The sequence below is a fragment of the Nothobranchius furzeri genome, chromosome 9 (assembly GCF_043380555.1).
Source record: "Nothobranchius furzeri strain GRZ-AD chromosome 9, NfurGRZ-RIMD1, whole genome shotgun sequence".
Classification (NCBI taxonomy): domain Eukaryota; kingdom Metazoa; phylum Chordata; class Actinopteri; order Cyprinodontiformes; family Nothobranchiidae; genus Nothobranchius; species Nothobranchius furzeri.
This window is the reverse complement of record NC_091749.1, coordinates 35,947,993-35,973,756: the sequence shown is the minus strand read 5'-3', so window position 1 is coordinate 35,973,756 and position 25,764 is coordinate 35,947,993. Positions and strand designations below refer to the sequence as shown.

Genomic DNA, 25,764 nt, shown 5'->3' with positions numbered 1-25,764 from the left:
TAGCTGAAAACAGATCTTCACTGAAAATGTACAGAGCTGTGTTGCTCACTCTATTTTTGGTTTTAGCAACTGAACAGTTGGCATGACAACAGCTTTAAAATTTGTAAGCACTTTGATTCATACAATCTCTAAACTAAAAGGTGTCTTACCATCCAAAGTTTGGTTGGCATCCTCTATTGAGGATGTTGACACAACTCCTGTCAAGAGAAGATATCAAAACATCAAAAATGCTTGTCCTATAATAGAAACACAGTTCTATTGCATAGATGTAACTTACCAATGTTATCTGTGTCAGGGGTAGTCTGTGGCATCCTCTGTGGCGTCATCTGTGGCATAGTTGGTGTAGAGTCTGCAGCTTCCACAAGTACAGTGTTCCGAAATTCGTGTGCCGATCTCTCAGACTCACTGTCGTCTGACTCACTCTCACTTTCCATCGCTTCAGTGTCACTCAATGCAAGTTCATCTGATAAGATAAAAATTTAAGTGATGAATAACCTGCACTTGTATAGCCCGTTAGAGGACTACAAAGCGTGTTAAAGTCCCATTGTCATCATCACACACTGGTGAAATTAAATCTTTGTATTTGACCTATCCCTATGGGGAGCGATGAGCTGCAGCAGTGGCTGCACTCATGAACCAATGGGTGGTTTAACCCTCGAATCCAACCCTTAAATCTGAGTGTTAAATAGGGAATAATTGGGTCCCATTTTTAAACTCTTTGGAAAAAACTGCTGAATTCTTTGCTGGGATCCGGGATCAGTCATACAAATCCTCCAAATACTTCTTTACCCACTCAACATCCTGAGCTACTTCTGTCCTAAATGTCTTGCATGAAATCAAAATGATGGTCTAAAATTTGAAGCACTACATACAAGACTTCAAAAGTCCTTAGATATCCGACTAAAGTTAAGGTATCACAAATATAGTATACACTACACGTGTGTGTGTATATATATATATATATATATATATATATATATATATATATATATATATATTAAAAACAAAACTTTTTTCTTTATTTACATTAAGATATGGTGATTTGGGGTAGGTTTTAATCATTGAAATAAGACACTATTTTCCATAAGATCATTTCATTACCAACCTTCAACATCAATGTCATCAAGAGACTTTCCTTGCAGAGTGGAAAGTTGTCCTTTTTCCATAGACAAAAGCAGCTTGGAAATCTTTGCCAACTGTGTAGTTGGAACTGGTAATCTGTAGAATTCCCTGTGAACACGGATGTCGTGACCCAAGAAGTCTGCAACCTGGTCAAGTTCATTATTTTTTAAGTTCAAGACTTGTGAGAGTGTGGCAACATGTTTCCGGAGGTGTGTTGACCTAAGAAACTCTGGGTGCTTTGCCCCACACTGGTTTGCATAAAAACGCAAACAATCCTGTCCTCTGTAGTGACTCTGTGAGGTAGGTCTTGCAAAAAGGAAGAGGTTTGTGGGACTAACACCACAATCGTCTCTTTTAGTGGTCAGTAGTGACAAAGCATCCACCACCTTTGGTGTGAGAAGAATTGCAACCTTCCGGCCTCTCTTTCCCATGATTTCCACTCTACTGAAATAGTTGCAGAGCTTCTGTTCAACCTTGGACAACCCCATGGCAACATCTTCATGGAGCTTTGTGTCATCTCTCTTCTGAAAACCTTGCAAGTGCATTTTTGAAACTTCTCCTGCTCGTCTACGATTGAACACAATCACCTGTGCAAGAGTAACCTTTGCAAGTTCTCCATAAGTCTTGGGAGTGGCCTTCTCAGACAAGTTGCAAAAGGCGGTTTCTCCAGCTTTTTTAAGGTACTGATGAAGACATTGAACATCTTCTGTGAATGGCAAGGTAAGTGGCTTATTGTACTTGGCCTGACTCAGAGTGTTCAAGGCAGTATGGGACACTAACTCAGACCATTTGGAGTTGTATAGTTTTTTGAAAACCTCTGTAGATCTGATCAGTTCTTCACTTTCTGCTATTAGCGCTCGACAATGGATGATGTCACAGACTTTCTGCAATGTATGTCCTAGTTTCAATGCAAGGCTTGGTATTTGGTATGAACATGTTTCTTCATTGAATCCTGCCACAGTCTTTATTGCCTGCACAACTTTCTGAAAGTTTGCAGGTTTCACAGCATCCTCTAGATTATGTATAGAGAATTCGGTGCGCAGACATAACAAGAGACGTCCAACTTCACGAAGTTTCTGTCGTATGTACTCATACTTGGTAGGGTCTTTTCCATGTTTGTTGTAGAGTGACTGGGCAAACTGAATGATAGTAAGGTCATTTCTCACAACTGATGCTACATCATCCTGGTTCATGACACTGAGGAGTTTCCAAACTCCCTCTGAAATCTGCTGACACATTGTCGATTCTTGAGCCATAGCCAAAGCCAGTACTTTGGTTCTTCCACATTTTTCATTAGGATCTTCATTTACTGGCTTACAGGGACATCTACGGACATGTCTCCACAAATCCTTTCGAATGTACATACCCTGGCAGTACATGCAATGAATAAACTTTTTAGACTCCACTTTAGCTTTTGGCATTCGCTTTACTTTCAAAGGTCCTTGTCCAGCTTGTAAAACCTTTGTGTTATGTCTAAAATTACCCTTGTTTCGCATTTTTTCTACAAGGACTTTGCGTTTTTTGGAATCATCAGGCAGCGAAAAGGCGTAAGCTATTTCAGCATGATCTTTGTGGGTTCTTAAATGACGAGCGATTTTGCTTTGTGGCTTACCACAAACAAAGCAAAAGTTTTTGTTACTCATTTGTAGAGTGGATTCCTGCTTGTCTTGACCCTCCAGTTTTTTCTGTGAGACTCTGTCTTCAAGAGAAGTGGCTGGGCCTAATGTTCCAGCTGCGTTGTCACCCATTTTATCTCTGCAAATAGGAGGCCAACATTGTGATGGGCTTGGTACAGGTTCTGAAATTGTGTGACACTCCTCAATCATATTAGTATCAAGTATTGCCAGGTTTCTTTCTTTTTGTCCAACAGTAGACTGTTTAGACAAAAGTGAAACTTTTGAATCTTCATCTTCATCTTCATCTTCAGAATCTGGTATATAGTCCTCATCTGAATTACACTGATCGTCTGAGATGTCATGCGATTCTGGCAGTACTTCTGTGTCCTTGTCTGATGAGTGGCCAGCTGAATATTCAAATAGCTCCTTTTCCTGGAATTATAAAACAAGAAAATTATGTACTTAGTGACACTAGGCCAGAGCGAGATTTAAAAAAATGTGATGTGGATAATAACCTGGGATGAATGCTGGAGTTGGTCTTGAATATTTTTTTTTAATCGTTTAAGGCAGTAGGCATGCCAGACTGTTGAACAAACTACATACATAAAACATAAATACATTTAGAAATAAACAAAGCATAACATCAAAATGTAACAGCAAAATGTTCTTGGGCAAGAAATGTTATGGCCTAGTACAAACAAAATAACTTACATTTGCACTGATATCCAAGCCATTTCATGGAAGAAACCGGTCCCACACATTGAGCACACTTGTCCAATGATGACAAAGTTGCACAAACTAGGTAATGTTTTTGACACTGTGGGAGGAAAACACATTCATGTAATTTAGAGTAAAACATCTGTTTGCTTAGGAAATATTTAAATTGTCAGATAATCAAAAGCCTGTTTCTACTAAATGTAGACCTATTTTAAACTCCCATTCATCTTCCAGATCTTGGAAAAGGTTGTGGCTAGAGCTCATTAGACTCGAACAGCTTTTTTAGGTTCTCTAATGACCTTCTGACCCACAGTGATGCAGAGGACAGTTCTGTTCTGGTTCTGCTGGAATTAATCTGTCTGAGCATTCCTTCTCTATAGCCATCTCCAAATTACGGTCCTCCACCTCCCTTGCCCATGGTGTCCCACAAAGGTCCTGTGCTGGGGTGTCCACTTGTCATTAAAACATAAGAAGCTGGAAGCCATCCATGCTCTAACCTCCTTGAGGCAGTCCAGGAGTAGCTTGACTGAACTTGCATAACTCTGTCTCAAGGGAAAATTGATTTGCAGGTCATTCAGGTCAGAGGATTGCCAGAGAGCTGGGACCAAAGTTTCAATGGCTACCATCAGTATTACACTACACAGCCAGGGACTCAAACATGCAGTGCCAGATGCATCCCCCTGCTTAAGCCAGTACACGTGCAGGGCCCATCTGAAGTCTGCTTGAGAGAGTTTGGATGATCCAGAAGAGGATTGTGAGAATGTTATTTGGTCAAGTGAAACCAAAATATAACTTGTTAAAAACTCTACTCGCCACATTTGGAGGAGAAAGAATGCTGGGTTGCATCAAAAGAACACAAATGCTCCTGTGAAGCATGGGTGTGAAAACATGCTTTGGGGCAGTTTTTCTGCAAAAGGGCCAGGATAACTGATCTGTATATAAAGGAAACAATGAATGGGGCCATGTAACAACTGAGTGAAAACCTCATTCCATCAGCAATGGAATGGAAAATAAAACATGGCTGGGTCTTTCAGCATGACAATGATCACAAACATACCACCCGGATAACAAAAGGAGTGGCTTTGTAAGAAGCATTTCAAGATCTTGGAGTGGCCTAGCCAGTCTCCAGATCTCAAACCCCTTGAAAAATGTTTGGAGAGAGTTGAGAGTCCCTGTTGCTCAGCGACAGCCCCAAAACACCCCATAAGAGATATGCATGGAGGAATGGTCCAAAATACTGGCAACAATGTGCGAAAACCTTGTGAACTTAAAACGTTTGACCTCTGTCATCACCAACAAAGGGTATATAGCAAAGTATTGACATGGACTTTGCTCTTGACCAAATACTTATTTTCCATAATAAACAAAACAAAAATTAAATTACAGTCATTTTCTATAGTTTAGTTTCTCATTCTGTCTCATATTTGATGTATACATATGAAAATTACAGGTCTCTCATCTTTTTAAGTGGGAGAACTTGCACAATTGGGGGACGACTAAGTACTTATTTTACCCCATTGTAAAAACAGGAATAATTTTTGTCTCATTATGGGAATCCAATTTTTCTGTAAGATGTACCTGTTCCACGTTGCAAGCTGATGAAAGGAAAGTGGTTTCTTCACTCAGATCCTGCAAAAAGATGAAACAATTTTCTGTTGAGATGCTTTTAAATGACATTAATAATGCAGATATAATACGTCAAATTAAAACTAACAGACACTATTTTGTCTAGTTTACATCTAAACATTGAGATTTTCAAACAGCATCCATACTGTATTTGTAAGTTTCATTTAATTTACAAAAAGACACCCTCCAATTTATTTCATGATGCCTTCTCCCAAATGTCATTTATTAAAAATTATGAGTTAAAAAAGGTATGGCATCTGACTCTGGATTGCCTCAGGTGAGACCTGCATCAGACAAGCATCAGCTAATCAATACAAGTTAGTGACGAACTGCTGTTCCTATACTGTTTTGTTTTTTATACATTTACACTATATATGAAAACGTGTAGAAAATTCTTAATGCATTGGACTGTAAACACACTGCCTTGCCTAAAAAATAAGTTGCCACCTGGATTTAACTAAACAAACAGATAGGAGCCTGGCTGGGCGATAATCTTTCAACTCGTAACAAGTTATTTAACCCCAACTGGTGCAATCAGTTGCTTCTCATTTCTTAAACAGCCATGTAGAAAAACACATCTGGTGGCCGTGTAAAAGATGTTCGTCTGTTTTGAGAAGGGTCAAATGATTAGCAGGCATCAAGCAGTGAAAACATCTAAGGAGATTGCAACGACTAAAATTGGCTTAAGAATGGTCAATGAATTATTAGAAACTGGAAGCATAGTGGGGACCAATCATCTTTGAGGAAGAAATGTGGCCGAAAATAAAATCCAGAATGATTGTGATTGGTGATCACTTAAACGTTTGGCGGAATCAAATCAAAGAAAAACAGCAGAACTCAAAGCTGTGTTTAATAGTGAAAACAAAAGCATTTCCACAGGCACAATCCAAAGGGAACTCATGGGATTTGGACCAAACACATGTGTAACCATAAGAAAACCACTGATGACTGAAGCAAACTTGGAAAAAAGGCTTCAAGTTGCTAGAGAGTATAAAGATTGGACTCTGAAGCAATGGAAGAGTGCCATGTCGTCTGATGAGTCCAGATGGACCCTGTTCCAGAATGAAGGTGCATCAGGGTAAGAAGAGAGGCAGATGAAGTGATGCACCCATCATGCCTAGTGCTGCCTACTGTTCAAACCTGTGAGGGCAGTGCTATGATCAGAGCTGCTGCAGTTGGTCAGGTCTAGCAGGGTTCCCACTTTTTTTTTTTTTTTTACATGATTTTCCAGGACATTTTCAAGACTTTCAGTTGCTGCAGTATGGGTCAAGTTATTACAACTAGGGCTGGGTGATATTTTCATATCACGATGTATTTTGAAAACATATGATACTGTACTGTATCGATTTTATAGTTGTTCAAAGATTGTTGTCTTTCACTATAGGGACCGTAAGTCTCCACCCTTTCCGGTCGGCTCATGGATCCCCGGAAGAAGAAAAAAAATTATGCAAATCAACAGGGCTTAAAGAGCTATTTTCTAATTGTACCGTCCAGAAATTGTCAGTTTTTCATGTACAGTTTGACATCTTCAGTATCCGATATGGAGACAGGAGTCTATATTTGTTGCCTTTAATCTGCCGGATCCTGCCATTCCATCAGCTGGAGTCCGGGCCTCTGCAGCTCTGAACACATGATAACGTATTGTCAACAAACTGTTCCCGTTTCAAGGCCTTAAGCTTCCCCTTATCACTTCTACAGGATTCCTCCGGCCTCTGAATAAATTTTCAGCTCATATGAGTTAATTAATCATGAAATGAAATGAACAATATGGTTAATTGAAATGTTTTGATTATTCTGTGCCAAAGTTAATAAGGTTGAAATGAATATTGTCCAACAATGATCCATTTGTCTGATAACCAGCGTACGTGACTTGACAAGCTAATCAGCCATACACTTAATACACATGACGAGATGATAAAGTTAAAGTAATTTCATGCACATAGATATGTTCTTACCCACAAATCAGAGAACCTTCTATCTGAAAGAAGGTGTGATGTTCTGAGGGTTGTTAACTCTTAACATGGCATGTCCCGATTGGCCAGGTAATCATAATATGGGAATATTAAAACAGAAACTTGCTGAGTGATTCAGTTAGTTTATGAGCAGAACTCCGGACTGGCCACCGAGGGAAAACTAACCACCGCATCTCTTGACAAGCTCTCAAAACCTACACTCTACAGCTGACACAGAAAAACGGTTCCTTCAGCTATTCAGAAACAACTGTTCTAGACGCAAATGATTTCATCTATCTGTTGTAATCCGGGAGATGACTCTGGACCGACCTGGTCATACTGCAGTCTTTTCTATGAACTTCAGTACCTTGGGGTCACCCGACACCCCGACATCTCGGATCTGAAAGAGAGTCTCCTCAGGGGTACGTAGAACACAGCAAGATTGAGTCTGATGCCGTTTGATAAGAACCAACTACATAGTTTAATTCAGACCAAATTCTTTTCACAACCAGAACATAGTTTCTTCTAGATACAAGGTGTCTGATAAACACACACCATTCAATCATCATACATCAAATTCATCATATTTAACTCGTCTTGTTTTTAATTTGTTTAGAAAATAAATGTCTTACTTTTTATAAACCTGACTGTCTGAATTAATATGAAGTGTGTTTGATCACTGAAAAATCAAATAATCCTAGAATCTTCTGATTAAACATTCAAAGACTAATAAAATTTATATCCTATATATATATAGAATATCACAGCTTATTGGTGTAGCGTTGATGAACTACATATTTAGGAACTAAGGGCTGTTACTGTCAGCTTATGTTTTAGGTCCCAAGAAAGATCAAACAAATTATATAATGGAATTTGCATGCATATATACATATACGGATAGATATATTTAATAGATATAAATTCATACACCAACTTGCTTGGTCTACGTTTAATCAAAAGAGTAATATTTAATTTTAAAGATTTAATTTAATAGCAGAGGTTATTTGTTAATTCAGAAGATCAAAAGATCTTTGCTCGTTCAGTGATCAATATACACACTCTGTTTATTTCAATGAAGAGTCAAGTTTAAAAAGTTAAGAAATGTATTACTAACAATTTAAACATGACAATTTATGAGACAATTTATAAAAGCTTTGGTATTAAATAGCAACCCTGTGTTTGGATGGATCTAAGGTGAAGTGTGTTTGTTTGCAGGTGAATGTAATGTATCAGAACGTGTATCTTGGAGAGAGGAGCGTTCTGGGTGGAAAATAATTTGGTTTGCGAATAACTAAGTTGTTATCAAAAAGCATTCAGACCCAATCTGTGTTTACCTCACCGTTCAGACGACCCTCTGGTGGATCCGGAGGTCAAGGGAGGATGTTGTTTAGCCTCAGGGTACTCGGTCCGATAGGAAGACCAGTGGTACCACCTCTCTGGTCCAAGAGATGCCACAGGCACACAGGTGGATTTGGTTGGCGTCTGAGCAGATTCTTAAGGAATCTCGTAGCGTCATCTTTGTTCTGCAGGTGTCGCTGTGTCTGAGCAATTCTGCCAGGGTGACAGAAATCGCTTGTTGGTTAAAGAGCGTGTGGGCGGCCGTCCCACTTCTCTAGAACTCACTCGCAAAATGCTGAGTGTTCTGTTTTATAAGATGGGCATTTCCTATTCTAACGAATCAGGTTTTGACATGTAGAGGAAGATTTAACATACCTCAGAGGCACGCCTTCCCCAAGATAGAAAGCTCTGGTGTCATGGGACAAGAATCGTGTGAGTGCAGTTAACCTTAACCTGATTACTGGTCCTGTATGATTGTGTATAAGTGCAGATGATCTTCTTGTCACTGTTAAACATTACTGATTATCATAAATAATAATTATTAACCAAAGAATAAATTCATTTCAGTAATTAAACTGTTATAATGAACCATGATGATTATTTATGAACATTGTAATATACAGTGAAAAGTTTATTAAAAATTAGTCTTTTAAATCTTGAAGTGTCCTTCTCTTCCTGTGAATGGAATCAGTCAGATAAGGGCTGGCAATCAGATTAAAGGGGTGGTAGACTGACTCAGTCTCCTGTGAGGAAAACACTGTAGATCGGAGTAGTAGCCAGGATCAAGGTGACCCAGGCTGTGTCTCTGACCTGAGGGTCAAGAATCAGGCCCTTCAGTGACGCTACATTGGTCATAAGTAAAGATAATATATTAAGCTTAAAAGCAACATATTCACCCCCTTCTACATAATCCACTTTCCCTTACGTGCTGAATCTCAATTCTGTACTGCAATTTAAATGAAAAGTAATGTGTGTTTCAACCACGCCAGTCACACACTTTGAGATTTATCAGCTTGTAAAAGTTCGTAATTAGCATGAGTATAACTTGGACCTTGGCACGTCGCATATATGACATCACTACAGAATACCTTCTTCTCTAGCATAGCTGCTACTCATCACATGGCCAAATGTATGGTGGTTCTTTCCTCCTGAAGGAAGGATTTGAAGTTCGCTAAACTTATAGCCCTTTTCCCTCCGTTTTTGTCCATGTCTAGTTCGATGACGTCACTTTTGTGATGCGCATTTGTAGTCCTGGACTTTTTTCCACACAAAACCTAAAATAACGTTTCCCCCAGTTGGAAAATAAGTGCTTTCTTGGTATCAAAATGAGTCTCTAAAATTCATGGACATAAACGTGAATACCATGGCACATAACAAGCGGAATAAGAAAATTGTGTTTTTAGCCCCATTGACTTGCATTCATTTTTTTTTGTTCTTCTGGGGACACATGGTCCAGAAGCAGATGGGCGTGACTTCGGCTCCCTATGCCACATGCTTTCCTTTATTTGCAATGTAACAAAACAAAAACAGAAGTGATTCACTACTTTAGTTCATACACTGCTATTTTACATACTGATATCAGTTTAAAAGTCCAAACTCTCACATTCAAGCTGTATTTGCAATCAGTCACTAACTTTAGAAAATATGACAAAACTTTCAAATTAATTGTATTTGCTCATACCAACAGGCATGACTTACATAATGGAATAAATTGATGAATTATGTGTTTGGGACTGAAATATTTATACAAATCTTTAACTGTTTTTTGTTTGTCAATTATATTGCTGAAATGGATATACATTTCCGAACTTGCATAAAAGTCCCACCTCCTAGTTTGATTGATGGCAATGGGCAGCTTTCTCCTCACAGTTTATTTGTCAGACTTAAACTCAAAATGGGAGACCACCAATAATGCGGAACATGAGTTTCAATTTAGAGGACATAAGAAAGTCATAAGGATGCAGGACTCTCCTGTTCTGGTCACCATAGTGACTAAACACAGACAGCGGGAGGAAAAACCTCTCACTCGATATACGGCAATACAGCAGCACTCAATCTGAGAGTCGCTAGCTTTGGCCCTTCTTCAGCTGAAAACAAAAATTCATGGGTAAAATGTATACCCATTTGTATTTATTCACAAAGAGGGAACATAATTTTCCAGGACAACTCAAACATTTCCAAGGACATTTTCCTTTTTTTAGCATTTTCCATGTGTTTTCCATGACTGGAAAATTGGTCCACCATCTTCCAGGACGGGTGGGAACCCTGTCTAGGTTCAGCAGCAGGATGTGCTCTAAAAATTAGGTCAGCTGACTACTTGAATATACTGAATCACCAGGTTCAAATAGTGAAAGAGTGGTTCAAGGAGCATGAGACATCATGTTCACACATGGTTTGGCCAGCAGAGTCCAGACCTTAACCCCTTTGAGAATCCTTGGGATGCACTGGAGAAGGCTTTGTGCAGCGGTCAGACTCAACCATCAATGCAAGATCTTGGTGAGACATTAATGCAACACTGGATAGAAATAAATCTGGTGACGTTGGAGAAGCTTATAAAAACCATGCCACAGCAAATGTGTGCTGTAATAAAACTAAAGGCAGTCCAAACAAGTATTAGATTGTGTGACTAGGCTTGGGCGGCGTTACCGCCGGTGTTAAAAAAAAAGCAATAGTGTCAGTTCCAATAGTCATAAAAACAGTGCACGTACGAGATGAGGATAAAAAAATTAAGATGAACATTTTTAATATATAAAAAACAGAAGCATGCCTGAATTTTTTGTAGTATTTAAATAATTTAAAATGTTTTGTCCAATTTTTAGAGATATTCCATGAAGTTTATGAACGCGATGTTGTCAATCGACAGCTCGGAGGACGGCTCACCGAGAGAAAAATGACAGCTCGTGCACCAGCTGATTTGGTGTCTAAAAGCTCGTGCACCAGCTGATTTGGTGTCTAAAAGCTCGTGCACCAGCTGATTTGGTGTCTAAAAGCTCGCGCACCAGCTGATTTGGTGTCTAAAAGCTCGTGCACCAGCTGATTTGGTGTCTAAAAGCTCGTGCACCAGCTGATTTGGTGTCTAAAAGCTCGCGCACCATCTGATTTGGTGTCTAAAAGCAACACAAGTTCTGCAGTTTGGGAGTATTTTGGGTTTGAAGCAAACTTTAAAGGAGAGCAGGTAAACACTAATGATGCAATTTGTGAAAACAAAAGATGACGGCGAAAGATGCACGCCCCGTCAGAACAGCAGAGGAGTGAACCGTAGCTGGAAGAGCAGATCTGTCTGGAGCCTGTTATTAAAAATGATGAAAACGCACTTTGCTGGTGAAAAATAAGCTGCCAGGCTTCCCTAGATGTCAAGACTAACCACGAAGTAAATGGGTGTCGGCCACAAGCTCAAAGCAAGTTTTCAGCAGTTGGAGGTTGAATTCCGGTTTTTCAGAAGAAAATATTTTATAAGCTGCATTTCCTTAAGTTGTTAATATTATGTGTGTTATGTTGTTATTGTTTTAGTAATAGTGTTTGTTATTCAGGTTCTGAACGATGAAGGTCCAAACTAACAGCTCAGTAATTCCACTTGAGGCTTACATCATCATTTTTAAATCAGTCCCGGTATTACCGTACACCAAGGTGTGGAGGAAGCTGGCCGGTGTTAAAATTTGGACACCATCCAAGCATATGTGTGACTTTTTCTTTTGGTGGTGACATTTTTTGGGCTGGACAATGTATAATGCCACTGAACCTACGAAGGTCCACATAAACACTATGGTCCTCCTAAACAACAATAGGATAGAAAGCTACTAAACACACACACACCCACACACAGATGGCTTACTAAAATGAAAACCTCTGTTTGGGACTGTCCTGACAAACCAGTGTCCATGTAAATCACATAACACTCAGATACACTTACACACTAATTACAAGAGTGGTTGACTAACATCTTACAACAAGTTACATATATCATCTAATTATTAAATAGAAATCACCTCTGCATTCCTGTTGGTAGAAATCAGGTTGGGATCAGTCTGCTTCAGGTTGTCTTCCGGCATCTGACTCTGGATTGCCTCAGGTGAGACCTGCATCAGACAAGCATCAGCTACTCAATACAAGTTAGTGACAAACTGCTGTTCCCATATTGTAGCTTTGTTTTTTATACATTTACACTATATATAAAAACGTCTAGAAAATTTTTACTGCATTAGAATGCAAACACACTGCCTTGCCTAAAAAAGAAGTTGCCACCTAGATTTATTTAAGCAAACAGAGAGGAGCCTCCTATTGGATAATTACTGCATGGGCGATAATCTTTCAACTGGCAACAAGTTATTTAACTCCAACTGCTGCAGTGAGTTGCTTCTCATTTCTTAAACAGCCATGTAGAAAAACACATCTGGTGGTCGTGTAAAAGATGTTCATCTGTTTTGAGAAGGGTCAAATGATTAGCATGAATAGGGCAGTGAAAACATCTAAGGAACTAAATATGACTTAAGAACTGTCAGTAGCCACATTTACATGGGCACAATTAAATTGAACGCCCAATCAGATAAAAAATTCTACATGTAAACATGTAAATCGAAGTGTTATGATCCAATTCGGCCCATCGGAATGAAGTTTCAATCCAATTGAGAGGTGGTTTTGTCCGATCATCATTCCAACTGACGTGCATGTACACAGCCATTTGGATTATTTGAGTAAAATATTGCCCACTGCGCATAAGTGCAACAGCTAGCTTTTTCTTTTGGTGGTGAAATTTTTTGGGCTGGACAATGTATAATGCCACTGAACCTACGAAGGTCCACATAAACCCAATGGTCCTCCTAAACAACAATAGGATAGAAAGCTACTAAACACACACACACCCCCACAGACAGATGGCTTACTAAAATGAAAACCTCTGTTTGGGACTGTCCTGACAAACCAGTGTCCATGTAAATCACATAACACTCAGATACACTTACACACTAATTACAAGAGTGGTTGACTAACATCTTACAACAAGTTGCATATATCATCTAATTATTAAATAGAAATCACCTCTGCATTCCTGTTGGTAGAAATCAGGTTGGGATCAGTCTGCTTCAGGTTGTCTTCCGGCATCTGACTCTGGATTGCCTCAGGTGAGACCTGCATCAGACAAGCATCAGCTACTCAATACAAGTTAGTGACAAACTGCTGTTCCCATATTGTAGCTTTGTTTTTTATACATTTACGCTATATATAAAAACGTGTAGAAAATTCTTACTGCATTAGAATGCAAACACACTGCCTTGCCTAAAAAAGAAGTTGCCACCTAGATTTATTTAAGCAAACAGAGAGGAGCCTCCTATTGGACAATTACTGCATGGGCGATAATCTTTCAACTGGCAACAAGTTATTTAACTCCAACTGCTGCAGTGAGTTGCTTCTCATTTCTTAAACAGCTATGTAGAAAAACACATCTGGTGGTCGTGTAAAAGATGTTCGTCTGTTTTGAGAAGGGTCAAATGATTAGCATGAATAGGGCAGTGAAAACATTTACGGAGATTGCAGAAACAACTAAAATTGGCTTAAGAACTGTCAGTAGCCACATTTACATGGGCACAACTATTCAGATTCAACGCCCAATCAGATCAAAAATTCTACATGTAAACATGTCAATCGAAATGTTCTGATCCAATTCAGCCCGATCAGAATGAAGTTTCAATCCAATTGAGAGGTGGTTTTGTCCGATCATCATCCCAACTGACGTGCATGTACACAGCCATTTGGATTATTTGAGTAAAATATTGCCCACTGCGCATAAGTGCAACAGCTAGCTTTTTCTTTTGGTGGTGACATTTTTTGGGCTAGACAATGTATAATTCCACTGAACCTACGAAGGTCCACATGAACACTACAGGCCTTCCATTTTGTAAAACACTGCTTTTATTGTGTTGGTTGGTTATGTTCTGGTGACATATAGAACTTGGGAGTGCAGGCTGCTGCCTGAGAGGTGGTAGAAGACGGAGTGTCTCCATGATGCTTTGTTTGGTCCCTTATGTGTGTGAGGCGAGTGGTGTTACGATCCTTCCTGGGGAGTTTAGCTCGTGTGCAAAAAGGAAGGGACAATAACGGGATTTAAAAGTTAAAATGATGATCAGGTTTATTTACAAAAAACCTAAATCTTTCCATCCACAGGTTGGGAATAATAAAACTAATTCTGCCTGTGGGGACTTAAAACAAAAGTACAAATAACCTGGGATGTCCCACTGGGCAAAGATTACAGGGTTCTGGACCAAAATAAGGATCTCCAAAGGTCCAAATTCTAAACTGGGAGGTTAAACCAAACTTAAGGTGATATTTTAAACTAAACCGAAAACCAACAACACTCTAAATGTAATAAAAGGGAGATCTGCACCACAAAAACGATGAACTCTAAACCAAAACATAACAGCTTATCCAAATGCAATGGTGATGGTGATGCCTCCAAGATGGCGCCGAGTATGGCTGCCTCGTCGCGAGCTCCACCAAGCAACAGTTGTTTTTTGTGTTTACTACTTTTTCTTTCTTTATTTTTTCACGAGTAGCACATGTATCCTTGTGTACGACTGACAAACCTTACTGGACATAAAAGACAGAGTTTCTCATTGCTTCCCGGAGTTCAGGTCTTTCATCACGGACCCGCCGTTTGCAGATCCCCCATTCATCTCACCTGAGACGCCTTTGTTCTGGGCCCGTGGAGGCCGCAAGCGCCGACGCAGAGGGAGAAGATCTGGCGTTCTGCTTCGACTAAGACGGCGCACTAACAGACCACCATTACCCAGTTTACTACTGGCTAATGTGCAGTCCCTGGAGAACAAGCTGTGCGAGCTTCGGGCTCGGATCTCATTCCAGCGAGAGATGCGGGACTGCAGCGCGATCTGTCTCATAGAAACCTGGCTATCGGACAAAGTACCGGATCCCGCAGCACAACTACCGGGGTTCTCCGTGCACCGCGCGGACAGGTCACAGGAGCTTACTGGGAAAAGCAGAGGTGGTGGTGTGTGTTTCATGATCAACAACAGCTGGTGTGATTATGCGAACGTGCACCCGGTCAAATCCTTCTGCTCTCCGGACCTAGAGTACCTGATGATTAAGTGCCGGCCATTCTGGCTACCGAGAGAATTCACAGCGGTGGTTATGACGGCTGTTTATATTCCCCCACAAGCCGACACTGACCGAGCACTCAGAGAACTGTACAGCGCGATCAGCAATGAGGAAACCGCACACCCAGAGGCGGCGTTTATTACGATCGGGGACTTTAATAAGGGTAACCTGAAGAAAGTCTCACCAAAACTACACCAACACATCCATTTCAATAAACGTGGAGATCGGCTACTCGACCACTGCTACACCTCTTTCCGAGATGCGTACAAAGCCCTCCCCCGCGCCCCATTCGACCAATCAGATCACCGCTCCATCCTGCTTATACCTGCCTACAGACAGAAGCTGAAACGGGAAGCTCCAACCCTGAGGGCGGTGCATTGTTGGTCGGACCAATCGGAGTCTACACTGCAGGATTGTTTTGATAACGCGGACTGGGAAATGTTTCACGCAGCTGCTAGAGACATTGATGAGTACACAGACTCAGTCTGCAGATTTATCAGGAAATGCGTGGAAGATGTTGTCCCATCCAGAACAGTTAAACCCTTCCCAAATCAAAAACCCTGGATTAATGGAGGTGTGCGAACGGCGCGGAGCACCACCTTTGCCTCCGCGAACACATCAGACTACAAACACGCACATTACCAACTCCGGAAGACGATCAAAGCAGCCAAACGTGAGTACAGAGACAGGGTGGAGCAACAGTTTGAGAACCCCCGGAGTATGTGGCAGGGACTAAACACAATCACAGACTTTAGAGGGAGAACCAGAACACCGCAGACCACGGCCTCTCTGTGTGAGGATCTAAACGCATTCTATGCCAGATTCGACACAGCGAACTCCATGAGACCGGACAGTGAGCGCACCGCGGATGACGTCAGTGCGCACACTGTGTCTGAAGAGGGTGTGCGGAGGTGGTTCAGGAGGGTGAACGCACGCAAAGCTACTGGTCCGGTCGGGATTCCCGGCCGCGTCCTAAGGTCATGCGCGGGTCAGCTGGCTGGAGTGTTTACACACATCTTCAACCTTTCCCTCTCTCTGTCTGTAGTCCCAGCCTGCTTCAAAATGGCCACCATTGTCCCTGTACCCAAATCCTCCACCATCTCCTCACTGAATGACTGGCGACCTGTAGCCCTGACCCCCATCGTGAGCAAATGCTTCGAGAAGTTGGTCAGGGACTTCATCTGCTCTGCACTGCCCGATTCACTGGGCCCTCTACAGTTTGCATATCGCCACAACAGGTCCACTGATGATGCCATAGCCCTGACACTTCATGCTGCCCTGTCACACCTGGAGAAGAGAGACACGTATGTGAGAATGCTGTTTGTAGATTACAGCTCAGCATTCAACACCATTGTTCCCTCGAAGCTGGACAGGAAACTGCAGGATCTAGGACTGAGCAGCTCCCTCTGCAGCTGGATCCTTAACTTTCTGTCTGACAGACGCCAGGTGGTCAGACTGGGCGGCACCACCTCATCCACCGTCACACTGAACACTGGTGCTCCGCAGGGGTGTGTGCTGAGCCCTCTCCTGTACTCACTCTACACCTACGACTGCACGGCCACGAGAAACTCCAACATCATTGTGAAGTATGGGACGACACCACAGTGGTAGGTCTCATCACCAACGACGATAAGACGGCCTACAGGGAGGAGATCAGCTCCCTGACCCACTGGTGTCAGGACAACAGTCTCACCCTCAACGTCACAAAGACAAAGGAGATGATAATGGACTTCCGGACGAGCAGAGGAATACACACCCCCATCACCATCAACGGCGACGCTGTGGAGAGGGTGAGCAGTTTCCGTTTCCTTGGAGTTCATCTGGCAGAGGATCTTACGTGGTCATGCACACGGAAAGTAAAGTGAAGAAGGCACAGCAGCGCCTCTTCTTTCTCAGAAGACTGAAAAGATTTGGCATGAGCTGCCGCATCCTCAGGACCTTCTATCGCTGTGCCATTGAGAGCATCCTCACTGGATGCATCTCCGCCTGGTATGGCAACAGCACCGCTTACAACCGCAAAGCTCTCCAGAGAGTAGTGCGGTGTGCAGAAAGGATTATTGGAGGTGAGCTTCCCTCCCTCCAGGACATCTATAAGAAGCGGTGCCTGAGGAAAGCGGGGAGGATCATCAAGGACTCAAGTCACCCCAGCCATAAACTGTTCAGACTACTTCCATCAGGAAGGAGGTTCTGCAGCATCCGGTCCAGAACCAGCAGACTGAGAGACAGCTTTTTCCATCAGGCCATCAGACTGCTGAACACGGCGCAGACACCTCACCCTCACTACTGAAACTCCAACATTACACACTCCATACTGTACATTAATGCCACTGTTTTGCACATACCAACCTCTGTATATTTTATATCTCTTATGTTATTGTTTACTTTATTCATTTGTATATTTAGATTAGCCATTTTTATATTTTACTTGTTTTTACATTACTGTATTTTTGCACAACTCTGTTGCTGTGAAGCTCGCACACAAGAATTTCACTCGCATGTACTGTACCAGTGTACCTGCACATGTGACGTGACAATAAAAGTGATTTGATTTAATTTGAAATGCAAGAAGCTGTTAACGAATATGCTAACAGTAGCTTTACCAACGTTAAGTTCAAGTTACCAAGTTTAAATTAACCAAAAACACCCAGCAACAAACAGACCAGCATGGAGGAGAGTGCTACCACCAAAACAGCTTTCCTAATGTCTGAATGAAGCTCCTTAATGAAGGGAGAAACGCTCCCGGTGATTTTCGACATCTGCGATAGAGATGAATTAGCGCATTTGACCCCGGAAGTTGCTGTCCGTTGCCGGGGGGCGAAGGCGGGCAAAACAGGAAAGGAATCTCGTAGCGGACGGACATTGTTCCGGGTCTTCGGTATTTGGCGGAGAAGAGGGCGAACTAGAGGAAAAACAGGCAGATTCCTCCTCTATTTACAAACTCCTGGGGATATAACAAGTGGGCGTGGTGCGTCGACTACCGGATCTGACATCGACGAATTTTTAGAATCGAGCCGTCGAAGTCATTGATGCGTCGCCACAGCTCTAGTTACATATGTCATCTAATTATTAAATAGAAATCACCTCTGCATTCCTGTTGGTAGAAATCAGGTTGGGATCAGTCTGCTTCAGGTTGTCTTCCGGCATCTGACTCTGGATTGCCTCAGGTGAGACCTGCATCAGACAAGCATCAGCTACTCAATACAAGTTAGTGACAAACTGCTGTTCCCATATTGTTGCTTTGTTTTTTACACATTTACACTATATATAAAAACGTGTAGAAAATTCTTACTGCATTAGAATGCAAACACACTGCCTTGCCTAAAAAAGAAGTTGCCACCTAGATTTATTTAAGCAAACAGAGAGGAGCCTCCTATTGGATAATTACTGCATGGGCGATAATCTTTCAACTGGCAACAAGTTATTTAACTCCAACTGCTGCAGTGAGTTGCTTCTCATTTCTTAAACAGCCATGTAGAAAAACACATCTGGTGGTCGTGTAAAAGATGTTCGTCTGTTTTGAGAAGGGTCAAATGATTAGCATGAATAGGGCAGTGAAAACATCTAAGGAACTAAATATGACTTAAGAACTGTCAGTAGCCACATTTACATGGGCACAATTAAATTGAACGCCCAATCAGATAAAAAATTCTACATGTAAACATGTAAATCGAAGTGTTATGATCCAATTCGGCCCGATCGGAATGAAGTTTCAATCCAATTGAGAGGTGGTTTTGTCCGATCATCATTCCAACTGACGTGCATGTACACAGCCATTTGGATTATTTGAGTAAAATATTGCCCACTGCGCATAAGTGCAACAGCTAGCTTTTTCTTTTGGTGGTGACATTTTTTGGGCTGGACAATGTATAATGCCACTGAACCTACGAATGTCCACATAAACACTATGGTCCTCCTAAACAACAATAGGATAGAAAGCTACTAAACACACACACACACACACCCACACACAGATGGCTTACTAAAATTAAAACCTCTGTTTGGGACTGTCCTGACAAACCAGTGTCCATGTAAATCACATAACACTCAGATACACTTACACACTAATTACAAGAGTGGTTGACTAACATCTTACAACAAGTTACATATATCATCTAATTATTAAATAGAAATCACCTCTGCATTCCTGTTGGTAGAAATCAGGTTGGGATCAGTCTGCTTCAGGTTGTCTTCCGGCATCTGACTCTGGATTGCCTCAGGTGAGACCTGCATCAGACAAGCATCAGCTACTCAATACAAGTTAGTGACAAACTGCTGTTCCCATATTGTAGCTTTGTTTTTTATACATTTACACTATATATAAAAACGTGTAGAAAATTCTTACTGCATTAGAATGCAAACACACTGCCTTGCCTAAAAAAGAAGTTGCCACCTAGATTTATTTAAGCAAACAGAGAGGAGCCTCCTATTGGATAATTACTGCATGGGCGATAATCTTTCAACTGGCAACAAGTTATTTAACTCCAACTGCTGCAGTGAGTTGCTTCTCATTTCTTAAACAGCCATGTAGAAAAACATCTGGTGGTCGTGTAAAAGATGTTCATCTGTTTTGAGAAGGGTCAAATGATTAGCATGAATAGGGCAGTGAAAACATCTAAGGAACTAAATATGACTTAAGAACTGTCAGTAGCCACATTTACATGGGCACAATTAAATTGAACGCCCAATCAGATAAAAAATTCTACATGTAAACATGTAAATCGAAGTGTTATGATCCAATTCGGCCCGATCGGAATGAAGTTTCAATCCAATTGAGAGGTGGTTTTGTCCGATCATCATTCCAACTGACGTGCATGTACACAGCCATTTGGATTATTTGAGTAAAATATTGCCCACTGCGCATAAGTGCAACAGCTAGCTCTTTCTTTTGGTGGTGACATTTTTTGGGCTGGACAATGTATAATGCCACTGAACCTACGAAGGTCCACATAAACCCAATGGTCCTCCTAAACAACAATAGGATAGAAAGCTACTAAACACACACACACCCCCACAGACAGATGGCTTACTAAAATGAAAACCTCTGTTTGGGACTGTCCTGACAAACCAGTGTCCATGTAAATCACATAACACTCAGATACACTTACACACTAATTACAAGAGTGGTTGACTAACATCTTACAACAAGTTACATATATCATCTAATTATTAAATAGAAATCACCTCTGCATTCCTGTTGGTAGAAATCAGGTTGGGATCAGTCTGCTTCAGGTTGTCTTCCGGCATCTGACTCTGGATTGCCTCAGGTGAGACCTGCATCAGACAAGCATCAGCTACTCAATACAAGTTAGTGACAAACTGCTGTTCCCATATTGTAGCTTTGTTTTTTATACATTTACACTATATATAAAAACGTGTAGAAAATTCTTACTGCATTAGAATGCAAACACACTGCCTTGCCTAAAAAAGAAGTTGCCACCTAGATTTATTTAAGCAAACAGAGAGGAGCCTCCTATTGGATAATTACTGCATGGGCGATAATCTTTCAACTGGCAACAAGTTATTTAACTCCAACTGCTGCAGTGAGTTGCTTCTCATTTCTTAAACAGCCATGTAGAAAAACACATCTGGTGGTCGTGTAAAAGATGCTCATCTGTTTTGAGAAGGGTCAAATGATTAGCATGAATAGGGCAGTGAAAACATCTAAGGAACTAAATATGACTTAAGAACTGTCAGTAGCCACATTTACATGGGCACAATTAAATTGAACGCCCAATCAGATAAAAAATTCTACATGTAAACATGTAAATCGAAGTGTTATGATCCAATTCGGCCCGATCGGAATGAAGTTTCAATCCAATTGAGAGGTGGTTTTGTCCGATCATCATTCCAACTGACGTGCATGTACACAGCCATTTGGATTATTTGAGTAAAATATTGCCCACTGCGCATAAGTGCAACAGCTAGCTTTTTCTTTTGGTGGTGACATTTTTTGGGCTGGACAATGTATAATGCCACTGAACCTACGAATGTCCACATAAACACTATGGTCCTCCTAAACAACAATAGGATAGAAAGCTACTAAACACACACACACACACACCCACACACAGATGGCTTACTAAAATTAAAACCTCTGTTTGGGACTGTCCTGACAAACCAGTGTCCATGTAAATCACATAACACTCAGATACACTTACACACTAATTACAAGAGTGGTTGACTAACATCTTACAACAAGTTACATATATCATCTAATTATTAAATAGAAATCACCTCTGCATTCCTGTTGGTAGAAATCAGGTTGGGATCAGTCTGCTTCAGGTTGTCTTCCGGCATCTGACTCTGGATTGCCTCAGGTGAGACCTGCATCAGACAAGCATCAGCTACTCAATACAAGTTAGTGACAAACTGCTGTTCCCATATTGTAGCTTTGTTTTTTATACATTTACACTATATATAAAAACGTGTAGAAAATTCTTACTGCATTAGAATGCAAACACACTGCCTTGCCTAAAAAAGAAGTTGCCACCTAGATTTATTTAAGCAAACAGAGAGGAGCCTCCTATTGGATAATTACTGCATGGGCGATAATCTTTCAACTGGCAACAAGTTATTTAACTCCAACTGCTGCAGTGAGTTGCTTCTCATTTCTTAAACAGCCATGTAGAAAAACATCTGGTGGTCGTGTAAAAGATGTTCATCTGTTTTGAGAAGGGTCAAATGATTAGCATGAATAGGGCAGTGAAAACATCTAAGGAACTAAATATGACTTAAGAACTGTCAGTAGCCACATTTACATGGGCACAATTAAATTGAACGCCCAATCAGATAAAAAATTCTACATGTAAACATGTAAATCGAAGTGTTATGATCCAATTCGGCCCGATCGGAATGAAGTTTCAATCCAATTGAGAGGTGGTTTTGTCCGATCATCATTCCAACTGACGTGCATGTACACAGCCATTTGGATTATTTGAGTAAAATATTGCCCACTGCGCATAAGTGCAACAGCTAGCTCTTTCTTTTGGTGGTGACATTTTTTGGGCTGGACAATGTATAATGCCACTGAACCTACGAAGGTCCACATAAACCCAATGGTCCTCCTAAACAACAATAGGATAGAAAGCTACTAAACACACACACACCCCCACAGACAGATGGCTTACTAAAATGAAAACCTCTGTTTGGGACTGTCCTGACAAACCAGTGTCCATGTAAATCACATAACACTCAGATACACTTACACACTAATTACAAGAGTGGTTGACTAACATCTTACAACAAGTTACATATATCATCTAATTATTAAATAGAAATCACCTCTGCATTCCTGTTGGTAGAAATCAGGTTGGGATCAGTCTGCTTCAGGTTGTCTTCCGGCATCTGACTCTGGATTGCCTCAGGTGAGACCTGCATCAGACAAGCATCAGCTACTCAATACAAGTTAGTGACAAACTGCTGTTCCCATATTGTAGCTTTGTTTTTTATACATTTACACTATATATAAAAACGTGTAGAAAATTCTTACTGCATTAGAATGCAAACACACTGCCTTGCCTAAAAAAGAAGTTGCCACCTAGATTTATTTAAGCAAACAGAGAGGAGCCTCCTATTGGATAATTACTGCATGGGCGATAATCTTTCAACTGGCAACAAGTTATTTAACTCCAACTGCTGCAGTGAGTTGCTTCTCATTTCTTAAACAGCCATGTAGAAAAACACATCTGGTGGTCGTGTAAAAGATGCTCATCTGTTTTGAGAAGGGTCAAATGATTAGCATGAATAGGGCAGTGAAAACATCTAAGGAACTAAATATGACTTAAGAACTGTCAGTAGCCACATTTACATGGGCACAATTAAATTGAACGCCCAATCAGATAAAAAATTCTACATGTAAACATGTAAATCGAAGTGTTATGATCCAATTCGGCCCATCGGAATGAAGTTTCAATCCAATTGAGAGGTGGTTTTGTCCGATCATCATTCCAACTGACGTGCATGTACACAGCCATTTGGATTATTTGAGTAAAATATTGCCCACTGCGCATAAGTGCAACAGCTAGCTTTTTCTTTTGGTGGTGACATTTTTTGGGCTAGACAATGTATAATTCCACTGAACCTACGAAGGTCCACATAAACCCTATGGTCCTCCTAAACAACAATAGGATAGAACGCAACTAAACACACACACACACACACAGATGGCTTACTAAAATGAAAACCTCTGTTGAGATTGTCCTGACAAACCAGTGTCTATGTAAAGCACATAACACTCAGATACACTTACACACTAATTACAAGAGTGGTTGACTAACATCTTACAACAAGTTGCATATATCATCTAATTATTAAATAGAAATCACCTCTGCATTCCTGTTGGTAGAAATCAGGTTGGGATCAGTCTGCTTCAGGTTGTCTTCTGGCATCTGACTCTGGATTGCCTCAGGTGAGACCTGCATCAGACAAGCATCAGCTACTCAATACAAGTTAGTGACAAACTAAATTTAGACAATTCTTGAAGAAATTCAATATTTGTTTAGGACATAGTGTCAAAAAAATCTCCCCAGGAAAATTTAAATTGAGGACATGGATCCATGTCTTGTGCAGCTTGCCTGTCTACTTGTTTGTAAAAGGCATGTATTTGTATAGCAGTGGACTGCAAATTAACTGCCAGTCTCTGGCTTTTTGTCAAACTCTGACCCTGACTCTACTCCATCTACTCCACCTAACCTATAAACTGCTGCAGGCAGAAAGCTCTGGAACAACTAGTGACTCCACACCCTAGCCAAATCAGAGACAGTCAGTCTCTTACATAGTATTTTTAGACTTGGTCAGCATGCTAAGAACCACAACCAATCAGGTACTGAAAATTTGGGTGAAAATACTGAACCATGTCTTTGGAAAAGGCAGTAAAATTGAACCACACCCATCCAAGTCACACGGAGTAGTACTGTTGGAAAACCCATATTAGAAGTAGCATAATTTAAGTGAACAATAAAAATAGACTACCTCTGCACTTCTATGGAGCGGCTCAAGGTCTGGATCAGTTTGGTTTGCGTTGTTTGCTGCCACCTTACTATGCTTCTTTTCAGTCCTTATCTGCATCAGAAAAATGAATAAAAGTTAGTGATAGTCTTAATTCATACCACTCAAGTAACATCAAAGGAAAGCTGAAAATTATTAGGATGAAAAAAAAAACATGCTTTGTCTTTCATAAAAATATTGTACACGTGTTAAAAATGATTGGATTTTATACTGTAAATAAACATTAACTTGTTTCTTCCATAGGCAAATTTCATAGGCATTCAAAATTTAATGACTCAATTGTCAGTCACCTTGCATCTCCATGGCCAGTCTGAGTCACCGTAATTATAGGTTACCTCTTCTCCCTGGCTTATTTCTCGAATAGCAAACAAGCACAAATGGGGCTTCCCTTGCACAGTCAGGTACTTCATTTTGGCATTAGGACAGACATGATCATCATTGACAAGTCTTCCAAGTGACCCATCTTCTTTTGCTGCATCAACACTAAAACATTAATGCATCAATTATTACATCATAAATTGTCTTGTGACTTCCAGTGACAGCACATTCAGCCATTTCTAATTTGATTGTATAATCATACTCACCACCACAGCTTTCCGTCAAAGTAGAATTCAAACAGAAACACTTTAAGTGTATCATGATAAACTCTTTGTCTCCTCTCACATTCCTCCTTACTGATCAGTTCTCCTCTATATTCCAACAGAAAGTCTCCTTTTTGAAAAGAGGTAGTTACAAAGACACCACGGCCTTGTTGAGGGAGGGAGGGAGGGGGGGAGGAGGGGAGGGGAGAGAGAGAGAGAGAGAGAGAGAGAGAGAGAGAGAGAGAGAGAGAGAGAGAGAGAGAATTGTCAATGTAGAGTTCAGGTTATATTTTTATTAAACTACCAGAAAATAATTATACCTTTGTAGGCACTGATGGATTTTACGTCAAATCCCACTTTGTCCTTTCCATTCTCAATGTGATATTTAGCATCTCCTTTTGGGTTAATGCGTCTTTGCCTCTCCATGTTTTACTGGCATCTGTAAAGTTAAAGTCCCATAGTCATCATCACACACGTGTGAAATTACATCTCCACACTTGACCCATCCCCACAGGGAGCTGTGAGCTACAGCAGTGGCTGTGCTCGAGAACCATTTGGTGGTTTAAACCCAAATCCAACCCATTGAAGCCGAGTGTCAAGAAGGGAGGCGTGGGGTCCCGTAAGTCTGGTCGCCTTATGACCCAACTGGGAATTGACCTCCCAGTCCCAAGGCGGGCACTAAATAATAGCAAGAGTTAAATC

At 40.9% G+C, this 25,764-nt stretch overlaps 1 protein-coding gene across 1 annotated transcript in view; it reads right to left on the bottom strand.

The window, feature by feature from the left end:
• LOC129164784 (uncharacterized) overlaps window positions 1-25,764 on the bottom strand; it is a 34,334-nt gene that overhangs the window by 5,371 nt on the left and 3,199 nt on the right. Inside the window, exons 2-19 of the mRNA XM_070554822.1 lie at window positions 25,383-25,501; window positions 25,066-25,228; window positions 24,772-24,964; window positions 24,446-24,535; window positions 23,800-23,889; window positions 22,757-22,846; window positions 21,710-21,799; window positions 20,657-20,746; window positions 19,610-19,699; window positions 18,557-18,646; window positions 13,406-13,495; window positions 12,358-12,447; window positions 5,034-5,084; window positions 3,450-3,555; window positions 3,254-3,333; window positions 1,106-3,170; window positions 278-463; window positions 150-197 (exon numbers count right to left, since the gene is read on the bottom strand). Coding sequence (XP_070410923.1) covers window positions 150-197; window positions 278-463; window positions 1,106-3,170; window positions 3,254-3,333; window positions 3,450-3,555; window positions 5,034-5,084; window positions 12,358-12,447; window positions 13,406-13,495; window positions 18,557-18,646; window positions 19,610-19,699; window positions 20,657-20,746; window positions 21,710-21,799; window positions 22,757-22,846; window positions 23,800-23,889; window positions 24,446-24,535; window positions 24,772-24,964; window positions 25,066-25,228; window positions 25,383-25,488 — 3,808 coding nt within the window. The 5' untranslated portion in view covers window positions 25,489-25,501. The remainder of the gene's footprint in view (window positions 1-149; window positions 198-277; window positions 464-1,105; window positions 3,171-3,253; window positions 3,334-3,449; window positions 3,556-5,033; window positions 5,085-12,357; window positions 12,448-13,405; window positions 13,496-18,556; window positions 18,647-19,609; window positions 19,700-20,656; window positions 20,747-21,709; window positions 21,800-22,756; window positions 22,847-23,799; window positions 23,890-24,445; window positions 24,536-24,771; window positions 24,965-25,065; window positions 25,229-25,382; window positions 25,502-25,764) is intronic.